At 40.3% G+C, this 16,242-nt stretch overlaps 1 protein-coding gene across 4 annotated transcripts in view; it reads right to left on the reverse strand.

The window, feature by feature from the left end:
* Positions 1-16,242, reverse strand: part of stxbp5a (syntaxin binding protein 5a (tomosyn)) — a 52,175-nt gene that overhangs the window by 7,392 nt on the left and 28,541 nt on the right. For 2 of the 4 annotated variants that reach the window (XM_088286165.1, XM_088286164.1), the window contains exons 7-21: positions 13,266-13,329; positions 11,737-11,820; positions 8,685-8,808; positions 7,923-8,001; positions 7,236-7,390; positions 6,056-6,128; positions 5,814-5,961; positions 4,749-4,816; positions 4,555-4,595; positions 3,800-4,020; positions 2,951-3,126; positions 2,736-2,861; positions 2,487-2,638; positions 1,419-1,481; positions 112-165 (exon numbers count right to left, since the gene is read on the reverse strand). In XM_088286165.1, coding sequence (XP_088142291.1) covers positions 112-165; positions 1,419-1,481; positions 2,487-2,638; positions 2,736-2,861; positions 2,951-3,126; positions 3,800-4,020; positions 4,555-4,595; positions 4,749-4,816; positions 5,814-5,961; positions 6,056-6,128; positions 7,236-7,390; positions 7,923-8,001; positions 8,685-8,808; positions 11,737-11,820; positions 13,266-13,329 — 1,628 coding nt within the window. The remainder of the gene's footprint in view (positions 1-111; positions 166-1,418; positions 1,482-2,486; positions 2,639-2,735; positions 2,862-2,950; positions 3,127-3,799; positions 4,021-4,554; positions 4,596-4,748; positions 4,817-5,813; positions 5,962-6,055; positions 6,129-7,235; positions 7,391-7,922; positions 8,002-8,684; positions 8,809-11,736; positions 11,821-13,265; positions 13,330-16,242) is intronic. The other 2 variants (XM_088286166.1, XM_088286167.1) reach the window with 1 other exon arrangement.

Consider the following 16,242-nt stretch of genomic DNA (forward strand, 5'->3'; position numbering starts at 1 on the left):
CACGATGGTGACATGGAGGACAGAGACAAGAGGAGGCCTGGTGGGGGGGGGAGGGAAATCAAATGCGGACTTTTGTCGTACCCTCTTCGGAAAGTCTTTGGCCAATCTTACCTCCTCTACCACCTCCATTGTAGAACTGCTGGAGATTGCTGTTTGACATCAACACTTTGGGAGTGTCAAGGAGGGAGAAGTCAAGGAAGTTGAAAGTTAGACAACTTGAACCTTTTGGATTTATTTATTTATTTATTTATTTATTTTTTTAAAGATACACCACTCGCAAAATGGTTTGGCGTATTTGGCTTTCAGGGGAAATTTCCGCATTAGGGTTAGCATTGGCTAGCATAGCATGTCATAGTCTGTCCTGGTTGCTCAGAACAATATGGATATGCATTAAAAAAAAAATTGTTTTCTGTTCACAGAGCAACTTTTAGAAGGCTGAACCACACTTCTTCTCTGAACCTTTTTAAATCAAATCAAATGTGACTTTTTTTGCAGTTGCTCATGCAAAGTTATTCCGTATTTTAATAAGCATAACTATAAAAGGGGAAAATATTTGCAATTTCAAGGTGATGCATGATTTGCATTTAGCCACAGCTGTGAAAATGACTTCATATGATAATAAGGTGACACAAACAAGCAGAATATTTATGATTAAAAAAAATAATAATAAAAAGTAAAGCAAATAACTTTTCTTTTGTTGTGTCACAGCTTTACTCTGACATAAATTTAAAAAAAAAAACGTGCCTTTTAATAATATTATTCTATTTGTATAATAATATTACTTCATTCTTTTTTTCTTTCAACTTGATTCAGTAAAAAGAAAATGTAACATTATTTTTTTTTAACCTAGTAGTTTTAATTAATTACATTTTTCTGGTAGTATCAAATGCACTCCAATTTTTTTTTTAATTCCTTATAACTGCGCCATTTTATTCTTAACATCATTTTTATAAATCATGCATTGCTAAAGCCAAAACAATAGATACAACTAAATTGATTTAATTGATTAGAAAAGTGAAGAGAAGCTCGTGTCTATCGTCATACAAGTGTGACTTTAACACTCTGAGGAGTTGAGTCCGTCCCTCCAGCGTAATGCGTTGCCACCATAATTATTTCATCACTTGGCGTCACCTCGACTGGATCTCCGCCGTTCCGGTCTATCGTGCGGTTTTGCAGGCTGGCGAAAGCCATGAAAGCCATTTATTCTTGTCTATTGAGCTCTGCATATTAGGGGAGGAAAAAAAAAATGCCTGAGCGGGGCGATATTAAAGCCAAGCGTTAAATTTGTGGGACAGAATGACAATTTTATAACGTTTCAGTTTTGTGAGCCACAGTTCCCCCCCGAAAAAAAGAATATTTGTAACACAAGCCACCATCGTGCGCTTGCATTGACAAAACTACACTAAAGGACATGGTACCTGAAGTGGGAGACTTGCAGCGGTCCTCTGACGTGGCCGAACCCTCGTTGATGTCACACAGTCCTGAAACAGAGAATCCGCCGCTGTGAAAGTCTTCTTCGTTAGCATCTGCGTGACTGTTGTATACTGCCCCCCGGTGGCCAACTCCAGAAAGAGCCGCCATGAGGTCATCACAATGCAAACAAGATGGCGTTGAAGCACTAGTCTTAGCCAAATGAAGCATCCCAGAAAAAGCCGCCATGAAGTCCTCACAATGCAAACAAGATGGCGTAAAAGCACTAATTTTATCCAAATGAAGCATCTCAACTCATTTCCTTGGCACTCCCGCGAGTTAAAAAAAAAAAATTCAAATCGTTCAGCCCTTGTTTCGTACTCGAGGAAGCGCGAGTATCGCTTTAATGTCTTTATCCATGTATGGGAGTGTGTGTTGCTGATCCAGTGAAGCAGAAGGCCAAGCGGGCGGCAGCGCGTTGGCACGGCAAAGCACAGCTGGATCTCTGATTACTGCTCGCGCTCGCCAAGCTGCGACAGGTGCCAGCCCACTGCTCACCACTCACTGACACCAGATGCTCTGTCCATGCGTGTGCGTGCGTGTGGGCGTGGGTTTTGCGCACACGTTAGCACTTCATCCATCAAACTTCAAGCGCACTATAACCATCCGACACAAGGTGGCAGTGTGCCCAAACGGAACCTTGCACACTTGGTTCGATTTGCAGCAAACAAGCCGTTTCGGTGCGTCTTGGTGCCACATGACGTCATGAAAATCCATAAACCGCATCATCTCAAAGGTCAAGGACTATTTCTTGTTTTTGTTGTAATCTCCAGATAAATAATGCTCCCGGTAAATACATCGATGGGTTCTCACTAACAATGGAAATGGATGGATTTGAATATAAAATCTGATTCAGAGACATTATCCTTGTCCAAACTTTATATTTCTATAATATTGCACTTAATACCCAATGCTATGCATTAGCCCGTTTATGGTGTTAGCATTAAGCTAGCAGACTTCAAAGCACGGTTATGTGGTTGTTTAAAAAAAAAAAAAAAAAAAATCAAACAAAATACCTCCAGAAGGCTGTCGAGACTTTCTGGGTGAGCGCGGTTGTCTCTGGTACGGATCGTTGGACCCGTACAGCTCCAACGTCCCCAGGTTCAACACCACTGTCTTCTGGATATAGTCCACGACTGCAACACCGTTAATGTTGCCAAACACCACCCTGCGTCAGGAAGGATCACGCACAGACAAAGAAAAAGTTTGACAGGTAAATCTCAATGACCCGAGCGTCGATGTTTGACCACGATGCGTTCACTTACAGGCCGTACGAGGAATTGAGTGCCAGGCTCGTAATTTGCTGAGGTGGCTCCCCGCTCACCCACACCAACTGGACCACCAAGTCCACCTGATAACCGGCAGACTGCTTTAGTGGAGTACTACGCACCCTGCAAAAAAAAAAAATAAAAAAATTATAATAATAAATCAGGCTGGCAAATGGACATGGGAGAGAAGTCAAGCGGCCCCGGTGGCTTACTTGAGGCAGGGCGTGTTGCTGCCGTCGGAGTTGTTGCTGCTGGTGGAGGGATGAGAAGGCAGCCCGCTCGTCTGCGGAGAAGCACTCGGGGTGGGGTGCGCCGACGTGTGCTCCCCACCTCCGCCCTCGGGGGACTCGATGTCGTTCAGTTCGTACTGCATTCGCACCTCGAGTAGCTAAATAATACAGTTTGCGAGTGTATTAGCGTGTAATAAGCGGGGCAAATATACAGCACAACAAAATATCATATTCTTTCAATCAATCTGCGCAGGCCGGTGGCAGAAATGCAAATCTTGTGAATCTGCGCACCTGCCAGGAGGTTAGCGCGTCGCTAACGGCACCCACGTCCTCTGATTGACAAGTGAGCATGGTCTGGATTGACAAATGTGGTACAAAGACGCAACGGCGGTGAAAACCAGAGCGAGGCCGCGCGAGATTAAACAGCACTCGGCTTTAAGTCGCTAAATAGTGAGTCAGCACGCCCCCGTACGTCGCCGTCAAGGCAGATTATAACGATTATCTGGCTTTGCTTCCTCACTGCTCCGTCGGTTGGCATGGCAACCATACTGTCATCCACAAGGGGTAGCTTTCAACACGTGTGTGTATGCGGGTGGATGAATTTGGAATCACTAGCTGCTCGAGAGTTTTTCATTTTGCATTGATTGTGTTGAATTTGACAACTGGCGGAATAAAATTCCATGAACAGATTAATTGAAAAAATACATAATTAATAAAAAAAACATTTTTTCTTTGAATGACATTGTCTTATGTTGTAATGCGTTCACGTATTATGAATTTATAAAATATATTCCAAAAACGCCAATTTTGAAATCACAACAACAACGCTACCTGAACCACCTCCGTGGTGACCTCCAGTTTGCTGAAGCGGTAGACGATGATGTTGGCAGACACGCCGGCCACGCACAGCATGCGGCTCTCGGCGCACCAGGCCATCAGCTGGATGGCGAAGGGGTCCTCGTCGGACGACTCGGCGCTGCCCTTGTCCTCTTTGGAGCGGCTCCTGTCAAACACCTTGGCCGTTTTCAGCTTGTAGAGCACCTGGAGCATTACTGAGGCAGAACAGAGAGGCAGGTCCATGTCAGTGCACGTCACAACACAAAAATTACAGGTGGGAGCTAGGAAAAAGAGCACACAAGTCAGCTATCTGCATCGTACGTGAATATTAATTTTCGGGGCAGCTTTGAAAACATAACTGGATTTTCTGACCACTTTGTCAAAATGTATTTTTCCAACCTCTGCACGTGACACGATATAAAGACAAATACGGTTAGAGAGGTCAAGCCGACGCAAGCTATTCCTCTTGAATAACGTGCGATATGTAACGTCATTTTTTATATATAACTTAATAAAAAAGAGACAAACTATTTTGTGTGATTTTTTTTAATTTATCGTTGTTATTTTAATTTTTACTTTTTTATTTGAGTACATTTCCGACACTTTCCTTTTTTAAAAAAATTATTGTTTCTTTTCTATTCCCAAATAATTGTCTTACATTTACATTTTTAATAGGTTGCTCATAAAATATTTGCTTGACCATTCCACTTCAAATTAAGAAAAAAAAAAAAAAAAAAAGCAGAGCTCACTTGCAGAGGCATCCCAAAACTTCAACGTTCCATCAGCATGCCTAAAGAAAAAAATAAATAAATGATTATTATTATTTATTATTATTATTTGCAAGATCTCTGTGTGCTGAACTCGTCGAGAACCGGACAAGAAAGCACATGAGCCCGCGGGCACTGACCGTTGGCGGGTGTGACGAGCGTTAAGATGATCTTACCCAGTGAGGATGATCTCTGGGTAGCTTTGTGTGCCTTGACCCCAGTTGCCTCCACTGATAGGCCACTCCTGCAACACAGCAAACGCACTCGATATCATTGGAGTGAGAATGTATGAAATGCGATCGGAGGAAGAAGACAATTCAAGCGTTCAAAATGTGCTACGGCAGGTCAATAAGGTCAGATTTCAAGAGCAAAAATGTTAGCTAACCGGCTTGCAATTGCTATGCTGGCAGATTTGAGTTCTCCCATCAATTCACAGCTCTCACATTTATCTCATTTGCCACTGATTTGTGGCTTTTTCTAAATCACCACAAGATGGCGCCGAAACTGTGTCTAGTAAGAAGCAGTTTTTGGCGCCATTTTTGGTGTCAAGAAACTATAAAGGGCTCATCTCATTTCTCGAATCACAAGTTCCTTAACTCATTTAATTCCTGCCATTCCAGCGTTATCCCGGATTTGGACGGATTTTGCGAGGCCAACAGAATATTCTGTTCTAATGCTATACAAACACAGAGCTATGAAGCAAAAAAAAATAAAACGGCGTATTTATCCACCCTCCACAATAAAAGCTGTCTCGTTTGTGTCTGAGTCATTCGATTTAGGAATGACAAGAGTGAGAAAATATTATAACAAGAGCAGAATAGCATGATTTAGTTTGTTCAAAAAAATAAATAAATAAATAAAAATAAAATAAAAAGCTGAAATTTTAATGTTTATTTTTGGAATGATGGTGAATAAGTCGTTTGAGAATTGTAGATTATAATACTTAGCGACCTTTTTTTTTTTTTTTTTTTTTTAAATCTTGTACTTGACAAATTCTCCATATATAAAAAACTAAAACTAATTCTAAAACTAATAAAAACTAAATCCAAACCCTTTAATGGCTGTTTTCTGTTTTGGTTGGAGTGTTGAACAATGCCATGTTTAATGGAGCTTGGTTAAAAAAATAAATAAATAAAAAAATCACGTGTGGAAAAGAAACAAAATCTGTTAAAATAATCAGTCCTAAAAGTTGAGTAGAATTATTATTATTTTTTTTTTACGGTGAAGAATGTTCAAAGTACCTTTTTGCTGTAGCCCTGACGCTTCTGTCGCGAGCCAACCGAGTAAAGTGCTGGTATGAGGTCCGCGGGGCAGTCGGCGAAGTACTCGCAGCAGGTCACCGGGGACTCGTGGATGGTCAGCGGGTAAGGGTTCTCGAAAATGGGGTAACTGTTCGACACGAGCCACAGCACGCCCTCAGCCGGAATGCCTCCGTTGTGCAAGTACCGCCGGCTCACGGAGAGTTATATTGGGGACCACTCACCCGTTTTGTGCAAGGTCGATCACCACTAAGTCCTTCTCCAGAAGGACCACCACAGCGTATGGTTCCTGGAAGTCTGCAAGGTCCGAAAATTGTACAATTCTTGAAATTAGTACAGAGGAAATATTCCTGTTGTTGTTTGAAGGTTTGTAAATATATTTTTTACCGTATTTGTCGGACTATAAGGCAAATTCAAATTCTTTAAATTTTCTCACAATACAACAGTGCGCCTTACGTATGGATGTCAAATTGCAGTTGATTAACACTTGGCTCATTTGCGGTGCACGTTTGTTTCACTTAATGCGCAGTATTGTGCCTTATAAACCGGTACGCCCTATTTGTGGAAATTTCCAAAAAATAAACCTGTTCATTGACACCGCACCTTATAATATGGTGCACCTTATAAACTTATATGCCCAAAATGTGGAAATTTCCCAAAAAATGAATCTGTTCACTGCGCCTTATAGTTCGGAAAATACGGTAGTCTAAAATATAATTTTTGCATTAATACATTAGCATCAAGCTAATGAATGTGGTTGAACATTTTGGTTTGAAATAGACCATTTTTAATTCTGTTTTGCTTTATGAGTCCATTCGACAAACTTCAATTGGGAGTGGCGAGAAAATGAAGCAAGCACGATCTGACGCTTGTTTTACGTATTACAGTTATACGCGAGGTCTCACCAGAAAACAAAAATGTGTGCAAAAAGAGGAAAAACCAAAAAACAGCTGTGTCTAATTCTCTCGGATACGTTTGTGTCTTGATCACACTTGAGGACATCAGTCATCTACATATCAAGGCGCCAGCCAGACACACAGACGCACACAAAGCAATAATCCTCGGTGATGTCTATTACCAGATGAGATCAGCTGGCTGCCAGTGACATAATGAAGTCGTCGCTGTTACATAATGCGCCAGCTAATCCGTCCTGCAGCTGTGTGCGTGTGCCAAATGAAGGCTCTTTCGCGGCAGATTACCATGCATTCGCTCCCACTTGTTTCAGCTCCTCAACACGTGGAAAATATGCTAATTCCATTTCGACGCAGAAAGCTATTGTGCGCAAAAGAAGACGGCGCGGTAAAGCAATTTCCATACACCCCCTCGGGAAATTCCACGTTTATTACAACGGCGCGTAATTAAAGATCAGACGTGGAAAGCGGCGGGAGCAACGAACGGACTCACCGTTGGGGTACGGCGTCTCGCACAGGGTGAGGAAGTCTACGATGGGGTAGTCCATCTCCAGGACGGCCGTGCTCTTGCCGTGCATGACCGTCAGGCACGGCCGCCGGCCCGCCGTGTCGTAGGAAAGGCCGCCGGACAGGATGATGAAGGGCTCCCTGGGGAAGAAAACCAAAAAGAAGGAACCGTGACCTCAGTTTATAGACCAAAATTAAATAGTGCAACCCTGTTGCTAACCAAAACAGCAGTGCGGAAAACAGTCTCTCATGTGAATTGGTGTTTGGCGGCGTTTATATTCGGTTTCTTGCGAGTTGCGCTAAGTCTAAATCTGTTCCTAATCTGTTTCTTCTTTTGAAATAAAATCAAGTAATTTTCAACTACTATTACTCTGAAGTTGTCATTTCAAGGAAGGAAAAAAGTAAAAAAAAAAATCCATTTACAACCAGTCTCGTAAATGATCAAAATTCAGACTTTTTTTTCTTGTCATATTTCTAAAATAGTCTTGTAAAAAAAAAAAAAATCATATGTAAAAATTTGTCTTTACTTTCAGCAAATTCCGACGTAGAATTTACTTTTATTGTATTTCACAGTAGTTTGTTCTCATCAGTGTGGCCGTCATCCTAATTTTAATCATCTGACAAAAAAAAAAAAAATTTGATAATGAATTCAAACCAGAATTTTGGCGCTTACCCAATCCGGGTTGTTTTGTACTCCACTTTAAGAATAGGTTTACAAGGCTCTGGCTTCTTCCCATCCTTGGGCTGTTTTCCTGAAATAGAACAAAAAAAAAAAAGTTCTTGTTAATCCGAACCGCGCCACATATTAAATTAATCAAAAAATACGATTGAAGAAATGTTAACTACTAACGCGATTAAAAGGTCCGAATAATAACAACAACAATCATAACAAAGACGCATGTTTCCGAACTCGTTCTACAGTGAGAGACAATTAAAGAATGTATAAGCCTGGCTTAAACCCGTCAAAGGAATTTGCATAATTGCACATGAAATACCAAAGTAATTACTCAGAAAGCATCAGAGGAGAAACAAGTCATTTAAAAAAAAAATGGTGGGATGCGGTAGGAGGAAAACAAATGTAGCAGAAACGCCATTGTGTGCATGTGAAGATAGCACATTTTATATATATAGTAATAAAATAAAGTGAAGAAAAAGTGAATATCAATCATTCCACGTCTAATTCTCTGCTTTTTGAATTGGTAGGAACAAGGAAAGAAACTTGAGAAAGGAAGGTGAGTGGTGCTCGAGCACCCTCAATCACGTTCTTCTATTTATCTGCTGCCTCTGTTTCTTCTTTAAAGAATAAGACCCCATCACTCTCAAGCTATCATATTTTGTGGACCTGAAGTGCTCCAAAGTAAAAAAATACATTTAAAAAAAAGCCTCCTGAAGAAGAGGGGACAGAAGAAGATGGTATTTGCATGCACGTGCCTACCGTGGGGGGTGATTGTCTGTATGGGCTTGCCCTGGCCTCTCACGTTCCATATGGTCAGCGTCCCGTCTGAGTGACTGCACACGAACTGCTTGCCCTCGTGATGCCAGGCAACCGAGTGGATCGCCTAGGAAACAACAGGCGGGGGGGGGGGTTTGTCAGTACTTCGACACGATGACACAGGGTTGTCTTGCCTTGTAAGAAAAAAGGAGAGGTCATACGAAAGCACGAATAGGGATTGCTTCATGTCAGCTCTTACTTGATTATATTGTGCGGACACCCAAAACAAAACAAAAAAATACAGTGAACATGGATGTAGCATGGTGTCAAAGATAATGAGATTACGCTAAATCGCGCCCGCTGGTGGTCCCCGCTCTATGGCGGCGATAACGACGGGCACCACATTGGCGAAATGAGTGGATTTACCTCATTTGCAGTTGCTATCATCCTCCCTGCTCTGATAGGCTAATATCCTCACACTTCTCCAGAGTTCTTATTGAAACCAGCCCACAAGGAGCTTATCTCGGCTCTCCAAACCCCCGTCGTAACATCTCTCCGCAGACCAGAGGCGACGCGGGCGAGGGCGAAGGTTCATCAGCGTCTACACTTCCTCAGGAAATACAACCTGGACAGCAAGCTGCCGCTGGCCTTCTACCACCCGTCCATCGAGAGCCTGCCGACTTACTGTGTCTCTACCTGGTACGGTAGCTGCACTGAGGCAGACAGAGTGAGGCTCCAAAGGACAGTCAAAACAGCGCAGAGGATTATTGGCTGCCTTGTCGGACATCTATACCACCCGGTGATCATCAAGGACAATACTCACCCAAGCTCACACCACTTCGACCTTTTGCCCTCTACAGGTGCATCGAAATAAAGACTAGCAGACTGAACAACTGTTTCTTCCAAAGAACACACGACTACCTTTGCCTTGTAGAACTGCAACATTGTGTTTTTTTCTAATTATTTAAAAATAAGTAAAAAATAATAAATAATAAATCAATACATAATAATAAATAATAATGATAAATAAATTATAACGAATAAGAAATAAATAATGAATAATAAAAAATAAATAATGAATCAATAAATAATAAATAATAATTATAAAAATAATAATAATAAATAATAAATAAATAAATAAATAATAAATATAATTTATAAAATCAATAAAATTCATTAATTTAATTGCTATATTTAATTAAATCATTTATTATATATGCACTGGAGAGGGGAGCGCTCCAATCTCATTGAACACGGAGTACAATGACAATAAAGGGCATTCTGATTCGGAGATTTCCTCACCCCCACCTTGCTCTCGACTCTCGTGGAATGTCTGGAGGTTATCCCCCAACGCCGTCGCCCCTCAACGGAATGCGCTATCTGCTTTAAAACTTCCATTTGTTGTCCACGCAAAGGACGCCAAGGACAATCACGGCGTATCGCTGCGACGCATCGTGGCGGCGCATTGCAGCTCTGATTGCTCAATGACCTTTCCTCTGTTATTGTCGTGGACGAGGCTGCAGAGCAAATTAACGAGGATGGCTAAAGCTGCGCGCAACAACTAACAACGTACAAGAGAAGCTTACTCAGGAATAGTGTGCGCTTGCACCAAACGAAAACAAACGACTTCAAAATCTCCCTTCCGAAATCCACGTTGACTCGATTTGCGTCTTTCCCGCTGAATGCGATGCTGATCCAGACGTTCGAACTATTCCGAGCTGATGGCCCATCTGAGATGTCTGCCGCTGTTTCCATAATTAGACAACTACGATTTTTTTATGCCACGAGGATGATGATGGCACCCTCCTCGCCGAACTCTTGCCTCGAGATATTTCGAACTAAATCAATTCCTCAACAGCAGAAAGGGAGGATCCCCGTTTCCTATCAGGGGCTATTTGGCTTTTCATAAAGTCCTCCGAGTGCGATATTATATTGATGAAAAAAATACGATGCAACAATTAAACAAAATCTCTATTATTATATATTATTAGCATTTGTGGCTTAGTGTTTTCTGGGATTCTTTATAAAAGCTCCTTTGAGGGTTGTTGTTTTGTTTTTTGTTTTTTTCAGGGCCTCTTGGAATCGCTTTATGGTTTATTATCCCCCCCTTCAAATCCTTATCCTGCCAAATATCGGAATCGGGTTCAAATAAATCCATATCAGTTGGGCTCTGGTAATATTTGTCATTTTTCGCAGAGGATAAAGAATCCATGCCTGTGAGTATTGTCACTGTTTTGCTATAAAAAGATTATTTCGTGTTTTGGGTGATCCTGCTCACAAACAAACCCACCAAATAAATAAACAAAATGATCAAAATTCTAAAAAGCCCTTCCCCCTCGTCCTCCACAAATATTGCAAATGCATGAGTAGGAATACAATTTTGCAAGCAAGCCAATAAGGTCTGACACAAGTCCACGGGGCATCATGACACTGGCTCGGTTTTATTGTGTTTTCTTTTATTTATAGAGCCTCTCCCCCGATCGCCCGCCGGGAAACACAACAACGGGAGCGGCTGAGTGCGGCGGAAAGTTGAGGCCTACAAAACCATGTTACGACATCGATATGCAAGCTGAGAGCCTCACTCGGGAGAAAACACACCGGTTTGCTCTACTCACTAAACACATTCAGTCCCATTGACGGCTAAAGACGTCAAAGATCCATTTTTTTTTTTTTTACTTGGCTGGTAGTGAATGAGTTAAAGTAGTTGTGAATGTCTTCTTTTACTCATAATCAAATAAAACCGTAACATCAAAACTACTCCGTATACCTAAAAATATAGTCCCGATGAATTAATTGACTTTTTTTATTATTTATTTATTAAATAAGAGTTTCTACCCTTCAGAAATGAAACAAGAGGCGTCTTTTTTAATTTATTATTATTTTTTTGTACAATCATCACTTTCACAGTCATTGAAGCGCTTATTTATTTCCCCCGAAAGAGAGCCGTTGTCGGAGTAAACCATGGCGTGGCTTATTTGTTCATGAATAGGTCATTTCAATTCCAGCCAGCATTAAAAGATACCGGAAGGAAGGCGGGAAATAAAGGCTTGCCTACCTCATCATAAGTGTAGCGATAGTCGGCCTTCTTTGATTTGAGATCCCACATGACCACGATCCCGGACTCGAATCCAATTATCAGCTGGGAGAGGAAACGGCGGCCCGGGAGATGACAGACGGAGAGAGTGAAGATATTAAAGGTGAGTAGAGGAGGTGGTGGAGGGGGGCGGTAGATGCATTTGACATTCATGCGGCACGTAATATGGGATCGGGTAAGAACGCAGTCGACACGAGGGACCACAACATATTCTTTATATGAAAAAAAAAAAAAAGTTGACAGTAGGATGGATGTTCTCTTATGAGAAACAATTTGACAATTTGCTATTCATAAAATCATCTAAAATGTTCAATTATGGCAAAGGTCACCAAATGAAATGAACTCATTTACTACCATTGACGGCTTAAGACGTCAAAGATCTGTTTTTTTTTTTTTTTACTCGGTAGTGAATGAGTTTTAATTGATTCACATCCGCGTCCGCGCTGATGCAATCTGTGATTCGTCTCACGGAAGCCCAGCGTCTGGGATTAAACGTTTAAAAACAACATCGTTATCCTTCGGAATGATGCAAAACGTTTAACTTCAGTCAACCTTTAAATGGACGGGAGGAGAGTACAGAATCTCAAATAATGATTGTCGAAAAGCGAGGCTCCGCTACAAATATCAATATGCTTGATTTTTACGGCGCTGCAATTGTTCACATTTTCATTGGACCGCTTCTACATCATTCGTAGGAAATCACAATGACCGCCCTGGGCACTATATTGTACTTAATTGCAGTATGTGAAGCATATTGAGGTATGAGTTTGTTATTTTACTATCTATATCATATTTATTTATTTATTTATTTATTTATTTATTTATTTATTTATTTATTTATTTATTTATTTATTTATATTTTATTTATTTATTTATTTATTTATATTTTATTTATTTATTTATTTATTTATATTTTATTTATTTATTTATTTATATTTTATTTATTTATTTATTTATTTATATTTTATTTATTTATTTATTTATTTATTTATATTTTATTTATTTATTTATTTATATTTTATTTATTTATTTATTTCAAATCATAGGTACTGGTATATGTCTAAATATTGTGTTTTTTATTTCTTATTAAGCTCCCTATGTAAAACCACCCGGCCCCTCAATTCGGATTAAAAAAAAAAAAAGAATATTATTCACAGGATTCCACAGTAATTTGTTAACATTTACTCGGTCAACCAGTTAACCTGAATGCATTGAGTCGCTAATAAAGTTTACAAACTGGACTTTTTTTTTTTTTTTTTAAGATGACAAAAGTTAACATAAACGAGCAGTTGGTTATCTTTGTTTCTAATTTCAATGATTTCAAGGTGGTTAAAATGTTCTTTTAAACATTGGCGATACGGTCATAAATATACGGCCCAAAATCTTCCATTTCCATCATTTCTCAAAGGAAAAAAAATAAAATTGAAATCCATTATTGCCTCCATTTCAATCTCTGGGGTGCTAAGTGGCATTTAAATCGCGTCCTTTACCTTCCCCTCATCCATGGGGTTGTCACTGATGTGGACGACAGGTCCAGGGTGAGCCTTGGACGACCTACGGGGAGACACAAGAGCGAAAGAAGAAGTGAGCGACAAACATCTCCATCTGGTAATTGACTCGGGTCCCTTAACGCTCGAGGGGCTGAGGTCAACGCAGGCGAGCGAGCGTCTGCGAATCAGTGGAGGAAATGTGCTGGTGAGGCCCGAGTTGTCAATCATCCTCTCGGGCTGGTGAAAGACATTGAAGCTTTGTGATGGATGTCTCTGTAAAGATGTTTATAAAAAAAAAATAATAAATAAATAAAAAAATTAAATTAAATGAAATAAATAAATAAATAAATAAATAAATAAATAAATAAATAAATAAATAAAAATAAAAATAAAAATAAAAATAAAAATAAAAATAAAAATAAAAATAAAAATAAAAATAAAAATTAAATTAAATTAAATTAAATTAAATCAATCAATAAATAAAAGACTCCTTTACTGTTTGTATTTCACCCTTCAGCCCAGACAACCTTTTTGTACCAGCTGACTAAAGCTTGCCCGCCTCCCCCTTCGGAAGGCAAAATGACGGATGAGGGGCACAAGGGAAGGTCAGTGACGACTAAAACTCTGACACGTAGGCCTACTGCCGGCTGGCCTGGGCAAGGATACCCTTGAAAATGAACAGTCGGGACACTTTGTACAAGAGGATAAAGTGAGACTATGGTCATTTATAGCCGCTTAAATCTGACACTCATGAGGTCAAAGGATTCAAATTGTTTTGAAAAACCGAGGCTTAGAAAATATTGAAGATGAAGTATCCTTGCGTGATGCGATTTTTTTTTTATATGTTAAAAGTAAGTGTAAAAATAAGCACAGCGCTTACAAAAATGATAAAGTAGTTAAAATGAGGTTTCAAAATGTTTTTGTTTTTTTAAATCAGTTTTCTCTACTCTCAAATGCTCAGGGGGCGTGTCTTTTGACCGTAAACCACGCCCTGCTCAACTATCAGTCAAATTCAAAAATGGATGCTAGATTATCTAACATCTATGGTAAAAATAAAATAAAACAAAATAAAATAAAATAAACTCCGCATATACCCAGCACCATTTTTTGTAACTTTTTGGACTTTCCCGTCACAACACAAGCATCGGCATTCATAATAAGAGCGCTGGAATCAATGAAATGAAGAAGCGCAAGCTGGAAAGCGTGCACAGTCATGTGTATGAGAAGCAAGCATCATTCAGCGGCGTCTATATTTAGGCTGATGGTGCCGGATGATTGGAGGCTTATTATTACCGAAGCTGTGTTGCTGCAGCTTTCTTTTTTTTTTCTTTTTTTTTTTTTCTTCATCTTGTCTCACTTCACCGCCTTCACACGTGCTGCATAAACACACACGCTGTCACACGCATGCAGCACAGCAATTAAGGCACATCTTAACACCCACTTTGTGAAACATACACCCATAACAATCAATTAGCCTCTCGCTGAATTATAAAATGCAACTCGGCCGCCTGCGCCATATGGTTTATTTTCCCCTTGTTTTAAGAATTTCACAACCCGATATTCTCAGTTGAAATCTCTTTCCGGACAGGACAGGCAGCTGCTTTTGTTTCTCTGTACCTATTTCACAGATCTTTCCATGACGTGTGCGTGAATTAAAAGACCAAACACATGCGGCGTTCTCCAGGGGTCAATCTCGGGGCCTTTAGTTTTCAATCTGTACATGCGTTCATTCGGCTAGTTACCACGTATGTAGCGAGAAAAATGTCCAAGAATAATTATGCAGATGACAAATAGAACTTTCAATTAAAATCCAAGTATTTTTTTTTTTTTTGCATGCTCCTTGCTTTTAATTTAAATAATTATTTTTCATGTATGAATGCATTTGTATTATTGTATAGAGCTATAAAGCACTTTGAATTTTCTTGTCCAGAAATTGTGCTTAAGGAAAATGCAAGACGAACCGAGCGACAACCCACTACAATTGTCAACCTTTCATGACGGAACAATGCCGAATGAATTAGCCCCAGAAATGAGCTTTACGTAATATTACATCGAGCGCTTCCTCGACCAAAGGTGACATGAGGCCACACACTGCACATGTAACAACCATGCTGCAAACAAGCTGTTGTCGTTGGGGGCTTTTGATGTCATCGGCCCGGCAGCGACAGCAGATGTTCACCACATCAACGTGTTCAAGGGGTGCGGTTTCATCCTAAAACTGAATAAATACGATTTTCCAACATATCTGGAGTCAACAGAGCCCCAGTGGCGGCAAGGAGAAAAAAAACTAAATCAATCGAATTGTGGCCGCAAAATATTGATGTGAACGTTTGAATGAACAGACAGATGTTTGCAATTTGTGCATGAATTGCCAGACACGGCAATCTGACATCATCATCCGTCTATGTGACTGAAAAGAACAATCCAGCGAGAGCGGTGCCATTAATTTGCACACGCTTCAGGTTTGGCGAGAGCAGTCGAAAAAATGAAAGTGGGAAGAGGAGCAGGGGCCCGAAGCCAACGCGTTCATGTGCAATATGTGTCACGCTGCGCTCTGAATGTTTTTGCCACTCCTGGCCCACTTCTGCGCCCGCTGACCATCGCCTTGAATCAAGTCTACAAAGACACACATGCAAACACTTTTAAGACCGCAGCAATGTGAGCGCACGCCCACACACACACACACACACACACACACAAAGAGTCAAGAGTCTCATTGCCTCAGGCAAAATCCGGACGATGCTACCATGAGCCCTTGGATGGCTTCGTGCGCCTCGAACCAATAACACAGTCACGCAGACAAAGAAGAGCTACTTTAACTCATTCACTGCTAGCGTCGGTAAAATGAATGGACTTTGACGTATAAATCCGTCAATGGGAGTGAATTAAGTGACCCAATAATCAACAGTAAAAATCAGTCGTTCTTTGCAGAGGATAAAGAATATATGCTTTGGAGTATTCTCACGTGATCTTTCTA

This window comes from Idiotropiscis lumnitzeri, chromosome 21, assembly GCF_059441095.1.
Source record: "Idiotropiscis lumnitzeri isolate Australia: NSW breed Sydney's pygmy pipehorse chromosome 21, RoL_Ilum_1.0, whole genome shotgun sequence".
Taxonomy (NCBI): Eukaryota; Metazoa; Chordata; class Actinopteri; order Syngnathiformes; family Syngnathidae; genus Idiotropiscis; species Idiotropiscis lumnitzeri.